The sequence below is a fragment of the Leptodactylus fuscus genome, unplaced genomic scaffold (genome assembly GCF_031893055.1).
Source record: "Leptodactylus fuscus isolate aLepFus1 unplaced genomic scaffold, aLepFus1.hap2 HAP2_SCAFFOLD_226, whole genome shotgun sequence".
Taxonomy (NCBI): domain Eukaryota; kingdom Metazoa; phylum Chordata; class Amphibia; order Anura; family Leptodactylidae; genus Leptodactylus; species Leptodactylus fuscus.
The window spans coordinates 163,044-177,821 of record NW_027440249.1 but is presented as its reverse complement, the minus strand read 5'-3'; the positions used below and the strand labels follow the sequence as shown (position 1 = coordinate 177,821).

The 14,778-nt window shown below is 42.8% G+C and overlaps 1 protein-coding gene across 1 annotated transcript; it reads right to left on the bottom strand.

The window, feature by feature from the left end:
- Positions 1-13,328: 13,328 nt before the first annotated feature.
- On the bottom strand, positions 13,329-14,297 carry LOC142187386 (olfactory receptor 51G2-like). The gene has a single exon (XM_075261589.1). The coding sequence runs from the start codon at positions 14,295-14,297 to the stop codon at positions 13,329-13,331; it is 969 nt and encodes a 322-aa protein (XP_075117690.1).
- Positions 14,298-14,778: the final 481 nt, after the last annotated feature.

The following is a 14,778-nucleotide window of genomic DNA, read 5'->3' as shown; positions in this document are numbered from 1 at the left end:
TCCTGCCCATCCCTGTCCATACACACACAGTCCTTCCCATCCCCTGTCCATACACACATAGTCCTGCCCATCCCTGTCCATACACATATAGTCCTGCCCATCCCTGTCCATACACACATAGTCCTGCCCATCCCTGTCCATACACATATAGTCCTGCCCATCCCTGTCCATACACATATAGTCCTGCCCATCCCTGTCCATACACACATAGTCCTGCCCATCCCTGTCCATACACACATAGTCCTGCCCATCCCCTGTCCATACACATATAGTCCTGCCCATCCCTGTCCATACATGCTTTCTCCTGTCCATATATGCTCTGCCCTTTTCATTCCCGCTATTTCCTGTCCAAACACTCTCTGTAGGAATAGGACAAGGAAACACACATGCAAGTACTAACAAGAATGTGGGTGGCAATAGCAACACTACATCTGGGCTAAAGATGGGCAAACTTAAGAAAAATCGTTTCATTCTGTGGCATCATGACACTCAGCGTGGCAATGTTACAGGCCTCTGCAGTGATCCCCAGAACATGATGTCACAGACGCAGACCAGCTGCAGCGAGCAAGAAGACAGAGTTCTGGACGCAGCAAAGAGGCCCAGCGGAGGTATCGGAAGATTAGTACAGGTGCTATTTTATTATTGTCACCTCCCCTACGCCTCCAGCTATTATAATGTTGGATCCTGTGAGACTGGCGGCGGCCATTTTTGTTCATCTGAGACGCATTCAAAATTGTTTCGTTTTGTTAAGAATAGGGTTGAGCCGATCTTGAAATTTCAGGATTGTTTTTTAAAATCCGATTTCCGATCATTTTCCATTCGATCCTGATCCTAATGCAAGTCAGTGGGATTTTTTTTTAATAATTGAAGATAGGATTTTAAAAACGATCCTATTCACTACACAGCATGGAGTCTAAAAAATGAACGCTTTAATTGTTAGACTCCATGCTGGGTAGTGATTTAAAAAAATTCCCCCAGCTACTTAGTCCTCCCCTGGTGTCCACTTACCTGCACAGAAGCACTGTCGCTGGTCTGGTCCCCGCTGTTCTCGCTCTTCTTCTCGCTGCCCCCGCCTCCCAGCTTAGTGTTACAGACCTAGGAATAAGGCGGTGCTTGTGGCTTAGGAGAGGGTAGGCGGGAACAGGTCGGGGATGTGAGTGCTCCCCTCCCATTACCCGCCCACACTCACCTAAGCCACAAGCCCCGCCTTCTTCCTAGGTCTGTAATACTAACCTGGGAGGCAGCGAGGCGAGAAAAGGAGCCAGAACAGTGGGGACCAGACGGGCGGCAGCGATCTGTGCAGGTAAGTGTTAGCTACCAGAGATGTTAACTAGTCTCCCATTAGAATACAGTCCTAGGAGTCCTGACAGTGTCATACACTATGTATTATAGATATATATAGTCCTAGGAGCCCTGACAGTGTCATACACTATGTATTATAGATATATATAGTCCTAGGAGTCCTGACAGTGTCATACACTATATATTATAGATATATATAGTCCTAGGAGTCCTGACAGTGTCATACACTATGTATTATAGATATATATAGTCCTAGGAGCCCTGACAGTGACATACACTATGTATTATAGATATATATAGTCCTAGGAGTCCTGACAGTGTCATACACTATGTATTATAGATATATATAGTCCTAGGAGCCCTGACAGTGTCATACACTATGTATTATATATATATATAGTCCTAGGAGCCCTGACAGTGTCATACACTATGTATTATAGATATATATATAGTCCTAGGAGCCCCGACAGTGTCATACACTATGTATTATAGATATATATAGTCCTAGGAGTCCTGACACTGTCATACACTATGTATTATAGATATATATAGTCCTAGGAGCCCCGACAGTGTCATACACTATGTATTATAGATATATATAGTCCTAGGAGCCCTGACAGTGTCATACACTATGTATTATAGATATATATAGTCCTAGGAGCCCTGACAGTGTCATACACTATGTATTATAGATATATATAGTCCTAGGAGCCCTGACAGTGTCATACACTATGTATTATAGATATATATAGTCCTAGGAGTCCTGACACTGTCATACACTATGTATTATAGATATATATAGTCCTAGGAGCCCCGACAGTGTCATACACTATGTATTATAGATATATATAGTCCTAGGAGCCCTGACAGTGTCATACACTATGTATTATAGATATATATAGTCCTAGGAGCCCTGACAGTGTCATACACTATGTATTATAGATATATATAGTCCTAGGAGCCCCGACAGTGTCATACACTATGTATTATAGATATATATAGTCCTAGGAGTCCCGACAGTGTCATACACTATGTATTATAGATATATATAGTCCTAGGAGTCCTGACAGTGTCATACACTATGTATTATAGATATACAGTTAGGGCCAGAAATATTTGGACAGTGACACAATTTTCGCGAGTTGGGCTCTGCATGCCACCACATTGGTTTTGAAATGAAACCTCTACAACAGAATTCCAGTGCAGATTGTAACGTTTAATTTGAAGGGTTGAACAGAAATATCTGATAGAAAATGTAGGAATTGTAGACATTTCTTTACAAACACTCCACATTTTAGGAGCTCAAAAGTAATTGGACAAATAAACATAACCCAAACAAAATATTTTTATTTTCAATATTTTGTTGCGAATCCTTTGGAGGCAATCACTGCCTTAAGTCTGGAACCCATGGACATCACCAAACGCTGGGTTTCCTCCTTCTTAATGCTTTGCCAGGCCTTTACAGCCGCAGCCTTCAGGTCTTGCTTGTTTGTGGGTCTTTCCGCCTTAAGTCTGGATTTGAGCAAGTGAAATGCATGCTCAATTGGGGTAAGATCTGGTGAGTGACTTGGCCATTGCAGAATGTTCCACTTTTTTGCACTCATGAACTCCTGGGTAGCTTTGGCTGTATGCTTGGGGTCATTGTCCATCTGTACTATGAAGCGCCGTCCCATCAACTTGGCAGCATTTGGCTGAATCTGGGCTGAAAGTATATCCCGGTACACTTCAGAATTCATCCGGCTACTCTTGTCTGCTGTTATGTCATCAATAAACACAAGTGACCCAGTGCCGCCATTGAAAGCCATGCATGCCCATGCCATCACGTGGCCTCCACCATGTTTTACAGAGGATGTGGTGTGCCTTGGATCATGTGCCGTTCCCTTTCTTCTCCAAACTTTTTTCTTCCCATCATTCTGGTCCAGGTTGATCTTTGTCTCATCTGTCCATAGAATACTTTTCCAGAACTGAGCTGGCTTCTTGAGGTGTTTTTCAGCAAAAGTAACTCTGGCCTGTCTATTTTTGGAATTGATGAATGATTTGCATCTACACTCACCGGCCACTTTATTAGGTCCACCATGCTAGTAACGGGTTGGACCCCCTTTTGCCTTCAGAACTGCCTCAATTCTCCGTGGCATAGATACAACAAGGTGCTGGAAGCATTCCTCAGAGATTTTGCTCCATATTGACATGATGGCATCACACAGTTGCAGTCGCAGATTTGTCGGCTGCACATCCATGATGCGAATCTCCCGTTCTACCACATCCCAAAGATGCTCCTCTATTGGATTGAGATCTGGTGACTGTGGAGGCCATTGGAGTACAGTGAACTCATTGTCATGTTCAAGAAACCAGTCTGAGATGATTCCAGCTTTATGACATGGCATTGCATTATCCTGCTGAAAGTAGCCATCAGATGTTGGGTACATTGTGGTCAGAAAGGGATGGACATGGTCAGCAACAATACTCAGGTAGGCTTTGGCGTTGCAACGATGCTCAATTGGTACCAAGGGGCCCAAAGAGTGCCAAGAAAATATTCCCCACACCATGACACCACCACCACCAGCCTGAACCGTTACCGATACAAGGCAGGATGGATCCATGCTTTCATGTTGTTGACGCCAAATTCTGACCCTACCATCCGAATGTCGCAGCAGAAATCGAGACTCATCAGACCAGGCAACGTTTTTCCAATCTTCAATTGTCCAATTTCGATGAGCTTGTGCAAATTGTAGCCTCAGTTTCCTGTTCTTAGCTGAAAGGAGTGGCCCCCGGTGTGGTCTTCTGCTGCTGTAGCCCATCTGTAGCCTCAAAGTTGGACGTACTGTGCGGCGTTCAGAGATGCTCTTCTGGCTACCTTGGTTGTAACGGGTGGCTATTTGAGTCACTGTTGCCTTTCTATCAGCTGGAACCAGTCTGGCCATTCTCCTCTGACCTCTGGCATCAACAACGCATTTCCGCCCCCCACAGAACTGCCGCTCACTGGATGTTTTTTCTTTTTCGGACCATTCTCTGTAAACCCTAGAGATGGTTGTGCGTGAAAATCCCAGTAGATCAGCAGTTTCTGAAATACTCAGACCAGCCCTTCTGGCACCAACAACCATGCCACGTTCAAAGGCACTCAAATCACCTTTCTTCCCCCCCATACTGATGCTCGGTTTGAACTGCAGGAGATTGTCTTGACCATGTCTACATGCCGAAATGCACTGAGTTGCCGCCATGTGATTGGCTGATTAGAAATTAAGTGTTAACGAGCAGTTGGACAGGTGTACCTAATAAAGTAGCTGGTGAGTGTAGATGTGAACCCTTTGTATTTACTTTCATGGAGTCTTCTCTTTACTGGTGACTTAGAGACAGATACACCTACTTCACTGAGAGTCTTCTGGACTTCAGTTGATGTTGTGAACGGGTTCTTCTTGACCAAAGAAAGTATGCGGCGATCATCCACCATTGTTGTCATCCGTGGACGCCCAGGCCTTTTTGAGTTCCCAAGCTCACCAGTCAATTCCTTTTTTCTTAGAATGTACCCGACTGTTGATTTTGCTACTCCAAGCATGTCTGCTATCTCTCTGATGGATTTTTTCTTTTTTTTCAGCCTCAGGATGTTCTGCTTCACCTCAATTGAGAGTTCCTTTGAGCGCATGTTGTCTGGTCACAGCAACAGCTTCCAAATGCAAAACCACACACCTGGAATCAACCCCAGACCTTTTAACTACTTCATTGATTGCAGGTTTACGAGGGAGACGCCTTCAGAGTTAATTGCAGCCCTTAGAGTCCATTGTCCAATTACTTTTGATCCCTTGAAAAAGAGGAGGCTATGCATTACAGAGCTATGATTCCTAAACCCTTTCTCCGATTTGGATGTGGAAACTATAATATTGCAGCTGGGAGTGTGCACTTTCAGCCCATATTATATATATAATTGTATTTCTGAACATGTTTTAGTAAACAGCTAAAATAACAAAACTTGTGTCACTGTCCAAATATTTCTGGCCCTAACTGTATATAGTCCTAGGAGCCCTGACAGTGTCATACGCTATGTATTATAGATATATATAGTCCTAGGAGCCCTGACAGTGTCATACACTATGTATTATAGATATATATAGTCCTAGGAGCCCTGACAGTGTCATACACTATGTATTATAGATATATATATAGTCCTAGGAGCCCTGACAGTGTCATACACTATGTATTATAGATATATATAGTCCTAGGAGCCCTGACAGTGTCATACACTATGTATTATAGATATATATAGTCCTAGGAGCCCCGACAGTGTCATACACTATGTATTATAGATATATATAGTCCTAGGAGCCCCGACAGTGTCATACACTATGTATTATAGATATATATAGTCCTAGGAGCCCCGACAGTGTCATACACTATGTATTATAGATATATATAGTCCTAGGAGCCCCGACAGTGTCATACACTATGTATTATAGATATATATAGTCCTAGGAGCCCCGACAGTGTCATACACTATGTATTATAGATATATATAGTCCTAGGAGCCCCGACAGTGTCATACACTATGTATTATAGATATATATAGTCCTAGGGGCCCCGACAATGTCGTACACTATGTATTATATATATATATAGTCCTAGGAGTCCTGACAGTGTCGTACACTATGTATTATAGATATATATAGTCCTAGGAGCCCTGACAGTGTCATACACTATGTATTATAGATATATATAGTCCTAGGAGCCCTGACAGTGTCATACACTATGTATTATAGATATATATAGTCCTAGGAGCCCTGACAGTGTCATACACTATGTATTATAGATATATATAGTCCTAGGAGTCCTGACAGTGTCATACACTATGTATTATAGATATATATAGTCCTAGGAGTCCTGACAGTGTCATACACTATGTATTATAGATATATATAGTCCTAGGAGCCCTGACAGTGTCATACACTATGTATTATAGATATATATATAGTCCTAGGAGCCTTGACAGTGTCATACACTATGTATTATAGATATATATAGTCCTAGGAGCCCTGACAGTGTCATACACTATGTATTATAGATATATATAGTCCTAGGAGCCCTGACAGTGTCATACACTATGTATTATAGATATATATAGTCCTAGGAGTCCTGACAGTGTCATATACTATGTATTATAGATATATATATAGTCCTAGGAGCCCTGACAGTGTCATACACTATGTATTATAGATATATATAGTCCTAGGAGCCCTGACAGTGTCATACACTATGTATTATAGATATATATAGTCCTAGGAGCCCTGACAGTGTCATACACTATGTATTATAGATATATATAGTCCTAGGAGTCCTGACAGTGTCATACACTATGTATTATAGATATATATAGTCCTAGGAGCCCCGACAGTGTCATACACTATGTATTATAGATATATATAGTCCTAGGAGTCCTGACAGTGTCATACACTATGTATTATAGATATATATAGTCCTAGGAGTCCTGACAGTGTCATACACTATGTATTATAGATATACAGTTAGGGCCAGAAATATTTGGACAGTGACACAATTTTCGCGAGTTGGGCTCTGCATGCCACCACATTGGTTTTGCAATGAAACCTCTACAACAGAATTCCAGTGCAGATTGTAACGTTTAATTTGAAGGGTTGAACAGAAATATCTGATAGAAAATGTAGGAATTGTAGACATTTCTTTACAAACACTCCACATTTTAGGAGCTCAAAAGTAATTGGACAAATAAACATAACCCAAACAAAATATTTTTATTTTCAATATTTTGTTGCGAATCCTTTGGAGGCAATCACTGCCTTAAGTCTGGAACCCATGGACATCCCCAAACGCTGGGTTTCCTCCTTCTTAATGCTTTGCCAGGCCTTTACAGCCGCAGCCTTCAGGTCTTGCTTGTTTGTGGGTCTTTCCGCCTTAAGTCTGGATTTGAGCAAGTGAAATGCATGCTCAATTGGGGTAAGATCTGGTGATTGACTTGGCCATTGCAGAATGTTCCACTTTTTTGCACTCATGAACTCCTGGGTAGCTTTGGCTGTATGCTTGGGGTCATTGTCCATCTGTACTATGAAGCGCCGTCCCATCAACTTGGCAGCATTTGGCTGAATCTGGGCTGAAAGTATATCCCGGTACACTTCAGAATTCATCCGGCTACTCTTGTCTGCTGTTATGTCATCAATAAACACAAGTGACCCAGTGCCGCCATTGAAAGCCATGCATGCCCATGCCATCACGTGGCCTCCACCATGTGTTACAGAGGATGTGGTGTGCCTTGGATCATGTGCCGTTCCCTTTCTTCTCCAAACTTTTTTCTTCCCATCATTCTGGTCCAGGTTGATCTTTGTCTCATCTGTCCATAGAATACTTTTCCAGAACTGAGCTGGCTTCTTGAGGTGTTTTTCAGCAAATGTAACTCTGGCCTGTCTATTTTTGGAATTGATGAATGATTTGCATCTACACTCACCGGCCACTTTATTAGGTCCACCATGCTAGTAACGGGTTGGACCCCCTTTTGCCTTCAGAACTGCCTCAATTCTCCGTGGCATAGATACAACAAGGTGCTGGAAGCATTCCTCAGAGATTTTGCTCCATATTGACATGATGGCATCACACAGTTGCAGTCGCAGATTTGTCGGCTGCACATCCATGATGCGAATCTCCCGTTCCACCACATCCCAAAGATGCTCCTCTATTGGATTGAGATCTGGTGACTGTGGAGGCCATTGGAGTACAGTGAACTCATTGTCATGTTCAAGAAACCAGTCTGAGATGATTCCAGCTTTATGACATGGCATTGCATTATCCTGCTGAAAGTAGCCATCAGATGTTGGGTACATTGTGGTCAGAAAGGGATGGACATGGTCAGCAACAATACTCAGGTAGGCTTTGGCGTTGCAACGATGTTCAATTGGTACCAAGGGGCCCAAAGAGTGCCAAGAAAATATTCCCCACACCATGACACCTCCACCACCAGCCCGAACCGTTACCGATACAAGGCAGGATGGATCCATGCTTTCATGTTGTTGACGCCAAATTCTGACCCTACCATCCGAATGTCGCAGCAGAAATCGAGACTCATCAGACCAGGCAACGTTTTTCCAATCTTCAATTGTCCAATTTCGATGAGCTTGTGCAAATTGTAGCCTCAGTTTCCTGTTCTTAGCTGAAAGGAGTGGCCCCCGGTGTGGTCTTCTGCTGCTGTAGCCCATCTGTAGCCTCAAAGTTGGACGTACTGTGCGGCGTTCAGAGATGCTCTTCTGGCTACCTTGGTTGTAACGGGTGGCTATTTGAGTCACTGTTGCCTTTCTATCAGCTGGAACCAGTCTGGCCATTCTCCTCTGACCTCTGGCATCAACAACGCATTTCCGCCCCCCACAGAACTGCCGCTCACTGGATGTTTTTTCTTTTTCGGACCATTCTCTGTAAACCCTAGAGATGGTTGTGCGTGAAAATCCCAGTAGATCAGCAGTTTCTGAAATACTCAGACCAGCCCTTCTGGCACCAACAACCATGCCACGTTCAAAGGCACTCAAATCACCTTTCTTCCCCCCCATACTGATGCTCGGTTTGAACTGCAGGAGATTGTCTTGACCATGTCTACATGCCGAAATGCACTGAGTTGCCGCCATGTGATTGGCTGATTAGAAATTAAGTGTTAACGAGCAGTTGGACAGGTGTACCTAATAAAGTAGCTGGTGAGTGTAGATGTGAACCCTTTGTATTTACTTTCATAGAGTCTTCTCTTTACTGGTGACTTAGAGACAGATACACCTACTTCACTGAGAGTCTTCTGGACTTCAGTTGATGTTGTGAACGGGTTCTTCTTGACCAAAGAAAGTATGCGGCGATCATCCACCATTGTTGTCATCCGTGGACGCCCAGGCCTTTTTGAGTTCCCAAGCTCACCAGTCAATTCCTTTTTTCTTAGAATGTACCCGACTGTTGATTTTGCTACTCCAAGCATGTCTGCTATCTCTCTGATGGATTTTTTCTTTTTTTTCAGCCTCAGGATGTTCTGCTTCACCTCAATTGAGAGTTCCTTTGAGCGCATGTTGTCTGGTCACAGCAACAGCTTCCAAATGCAAAACCACACACCTGGAATCAACCCCAGACCTTTTAACTACTTCATTGATTGCAGGTTTACGAGGGAGACGCCTTCAGAGTTAATTGCAGCCCTTAGAGTCCATTGTCCAATTACTTTTGATCCCTTGAAAAAGAGGAGGCTATGCATTACAGAGCTATGATTCCTAAACCCTTTCTCCGATTTGGATGTGGAAACTCTCATATTGCAGCTGGGAGTGTGCACTTTCAGCCCATATTATATATATAATTGTATTTCTGAACATGTTTTAGTAAACAGCTAAAATAACAAAACTTGTGTCACTGTCCAAATATTTCTGGCCCTAACTGTATATAGTCCTAGGAGCCCTGACAGTGTCATACGCTATGTATTATAGATATATATAGTCCTAGGAGCCCTGACAGTGTCATACACTATGTATTATAGATATATATAGTCCTAGGAGCCCTGACAGTGTCATACACTATGTATTATAGATATATATATAGTCCTAGGAGCCCTGACAGTGTCATACACTATGTATTATAGATATATATAGTCCTAGGAGTCCTGACAGTGTCATACACTATGTATTATAGATATATATAGTCCTAGGAGCCCCGACAGTGTCATACACTATGTATTATAGATATATATAGTCCTAGGAGCCCCGACAGTGTCATACACTATGTATTATAGATATATATAGTCCTAGGAGCCCCGACAGTGTCATACACTATGTATTATAGATATATATAGTCCTAGGAGCCCCGACAGTGTCATACACTATGTATTATAGATATATATAGTCCTAGGAGCCCCGACAGTGTCATACACTATGTATTATAGATATATATAGTCCTAGGGGCCCCGACAATGTCATACACTATGTATTATAGATATATATAGTCCTAGGAGTCCTGACAGTGTCATACACTATGTATTATAGATATATATAGTCCTAGGAGCCCCGACAGTGTCATACACTATGTATTATAGATATATATAGTCCTAGGAGCCCTGACAGTGTCATACACTATGTATTATAGATATATATAGTCCTAGGAGCCCTGACAGTGTCATACACTATGTATTATAGATATATATAGTCCTAGGAGCCCTGACAGTGTCATACACTATGTATTATAGAAATATATAGTCCTAGGAGCCCTGACAGTGTCATACACTATGTATTATAGATATATATAGTCCTAGGAGCCCTGACAGTGTCATACACTATGTATTATAGATATATAGTCCTAGGAGCCCTGACAGTGTCATACACTATGTATTATAGATATACACTCACCGGCCACTTTATTAGGTACACCATGCTAGTAACGGGTTGGACCCCCTTTTGCCTTCAGAACTGCCTCCATTCTTCGTGGCATAGATACAACAAGGTGCTGGAAGCATTCCTCAGAGATTTTGCTCCATATTGACATGATGGCGGCATCACACAGTTGCAGTCGCAGATTTGTCGGCTGCACATCCATGATGCGAATCTCCCGTTCCACCACATCCCAAAGATGCTCCTCTATTGGATTGAGATCTGGTGACTGTGGAGGCCATTGGAGTACAGTGAACTCATTGTCATGTTCAAGAAACCAGTCTGAGATGATTCCAGCTTTATGACATGGCATTGCATTATCCTGCTGAAAGTAGCCATCAGATGTTGGGTACATTGTGCTCATAAAGGGATGGACATGGTCAGCAACAATACTCAGGTAGGCTTTGGCGTTGCAACGATGCTCAATTGGTACCAAGGGGCCCAAAGAGTGCCAAGAAAATATTCCCCACACCATGACACCACCACCACCAGCCTGAACCGTTACCGATACAAGGCAGGATGGATCCATGCTTTCATGTTGTTGACGCCATATTCTGACCCTACCATCCGAATGTCGCAGCAGAAATCGAGACTCATCAGACCAGGCAACGTTTTTCCAATCTTCAATTGTCCAATTTCGATGAGCTTGTGCAAATTGTAGCCTCAGTTTCCTGTTCTTAGCTGAAAGGAGTGGCACCCGGTGTGGTCTTCTGCTGCTGTAGCCCATCTGTAGCCTCAAAGTTGGACGTACTGTGCGGCGTTCAGAGATGCTCTTCTGGCTACCTTGGTTGTAACGGGTGGCTATTTGAGTCACTGTTGCCTTTCTATCAGCTGGAACCAGTCTGGCCATTCTCCTCTGACCTCTGGCATCAACAACGCATTTCCGCCCCCCACAGAACTGCCGCTCACTGGATGTTTTTTCTTTTTCGGACCATTCTCTGTAAACCCTAGAGATGGTTGTGCGTGAAAATCCCAGTAGATCAGCAGTTTCTGAAATCCTCAGACCAGCCCTTCTGGCACCAACAACCATGCCACGTTCAAAGGCACTCAAATCACCTTTCTTCCCCCCCATACTGATGCTCGGTTTGAACTGCAGGAGATTGTCTTGACCATGTCTACATGCCGAAATGCACTGAGTTGCCGCCATGTGATTGGCTGATTAGAAATTAAGTGTTAACGAGCAGTTGGACAGGTGTACCTAATAAAGTGGCCGGTGAGTGTATATAGTCCTAGGAGCCCCGACAGTGTCATACACTATGTATTATAGATATATATAGTCCTAGGAGCCCCGACAGTGTCATACACTATGTATTATAGATATATATAGTCCTAGGAGCCCCGACAGTGTCATACACTATGTATTATAGATATATATGGTCCTAGGAGTCCCGACAGTGTCATACACTATGTATTATAGATATATATAGTCCTAGGAGCCCTGACAGTGTCATACACTATGTATTATAGATATATATAGTCCTAGGAGCCCTGACAGTGTCATACACTATGTATTATAGATATATATAGTCCTAGGAGTCCTGACAGTGTCATACACTATGTATTATAGATATATATAGTCCTAGGGGCCCCGACAGTGTCATACACTATGTATTATAGATATATATAGTCCTAGGAGTCCTGACAGTGTCATACACTATGTATTATAGATATATATAGTCCTAGGAGCCCTGACAGTGTCATACACTATGTATTATAGATATATATATAGTCCTAGGAGCCCTGACAGTGTCATACACTATGTATTATAGATATATATAGTCCTAGGAGTCCTGACAGTGTCATACACTATGTATTATAGATATATATAGTCCTAGGGGCCCCGACAGTGTCATACACTATGTATTATAGATATATATAGTCCTAGGAGTCCTGACAGTGTCATACACTATGTATTATAGATATATATAGTCCTAGGAGCCCTGACAGTGTCATACACTATGTATTATAGATATATATAGTCCTAGGAGCCCTGACAGTGTCATACACTATGTATTATAGATATATATAGTCCTAGGAGCCCTGACAGTGTCATACACTATGTATTATAGGTATATATAGTCCTAGGGGCCCCGACAGTGTCATACACTATGTATTATAGATATATATAGTCCTAGGAGTCCTGACAGTGTCATACACTATGTATTATAGATATATATAGTCCTAGGAGTCCTGACAGTGTCATACACTATGTATTATAGATATATATAGTCCTAGGAGCCCTGACAGTGTCATACACTATGTATTATAGATATATATAGTCCTAGGAGCCCTGACAGTGTCATACACTATGTATTATAGATATATATAGTGCTAGGAGTCCTGACAGTGTCATACACTATATATTATAGATATATATAGTCCTAGGAGCCCTGACAGTGTCATACACTATGTATTATAGATATATATAGTCCTAGGAGCCCTGACAGTTTCATATACTATGTTTTATATAGTATATAGTCCTATGTATTGTGTCATGTATTATAGTTTTCTACTATTCGATGCTTCCATGTTTATGGACATTTTGACTTATTCTATATTTAACCCTTCCAGGCCTCTGGTTGGCCTTGGAGTGGGTTCACATGAGTCTTTATTGAATTCTTTCTGGAATAGAAGAAGTTACTGAATGGTGTTCTTTGGCTTCTTGTGCTTTGGTCCATTTGGCCTTCTGGAGAATAGGCGCCGGTAGATACATTTCATCTTCACCCCATATACTGTAGGATTCATTGCTGGTGGTAAGAGGAAATGCAGATAACCTAAAGGGACATGGATAAAACTGTTCCTGAGACTCCCAAATCTGTGAATCATGGACAGGCTGATCATGGGGCTGTAGAACAGTAAGACAACGATGATATGGCACGCACACCGATGGAATACTTTGCACCGCTCGGAAGTTGAGCTCAGGCGACCCACAGCTCTCAGTATGGAGACATAGGACAGAGTGATAAGAAGAGCGTCCAGGCCCATAGTGGATAACACTGCAAATATACTGTAGATGCTATTAGCTGACCCCTGGGAACAGAGGAGCCTCATGACATCGGGGTGCAGGCAAAAGGCATGGGACAGGGCACTCTTACACAGACTGGAGCCACGCAGCATAAAAGGGATTGGTAAAATTACTGCCACACCCCGTAACATCACGAGCAGCCCCAACCTGCTTGTAAGTTGTCTGGTGAGCAGAGAAGAGTATCGGAGGGGATTGCAGATTGCCACAAATCTGTCATAGGCCATGGTTAGGAGGACAGAAGATTCCATGACTGACAAGGAATGGATAAAGAACATCTGGAGCAGACAGAGGGATATAGGAAGCCTGAGAGACTGGAGAGAAAACACTCCCAATACTGTAGGGAGCGTCGCTAGAGACAGACCCAGATCCGTGAGCGCCAACATGGAAACCAAGTCGTACATAGGCGTCTGCAGCGACACGTCCGTCTTAATGATGAAGAACAAGATACTGTTTCCAATCAAGGAGAGAACGTAGAGGAAGCAGAAGGGGCCTAAGATCCAGGGGTAGATGTGTTCCAGGCCAGGGATTCCCACCAGAGTCAGGACATCTTTGCTGTTTGGATTGTTCACTGAGACATTCATTGTGGTCCTAGACACAGCCCATACATCTCCATGTACTAGATCCGGGATAAGGAGTCCAGTGAACAGAACATGAAGAAGTCTCGTGTAGGGGTCAGGGTTATATCGGCCTTTCTGTTTTCAGTCTTTTATGTAATCATGGAATGGTCTCTTGTTTCTCCTTCACCCTAACCATAATACTAAGCTACCCTAACTGTAACCCAAAGCTTCCCTAACCATAGCCATACCATCACCTTCCATACCTACAACTCTTACCTTCCCTAACCAATACCTTAACTTTAACTCTTTCCTTCCCTATCTTTCTAACTGCTCCCTTTACCTTCCATGACCTTTACCCTTCCTTCCCTAACCCCAGCTTAACCCTTACCTGTTCTAACTGTAACCCTCTGACCTTACCACTATGTATAACCCAAACATCCGGTAACTATAGCCCTAGCCTTCCCTAATCATAACCTATCCTTCCCATAACTGAACCCTACAATTC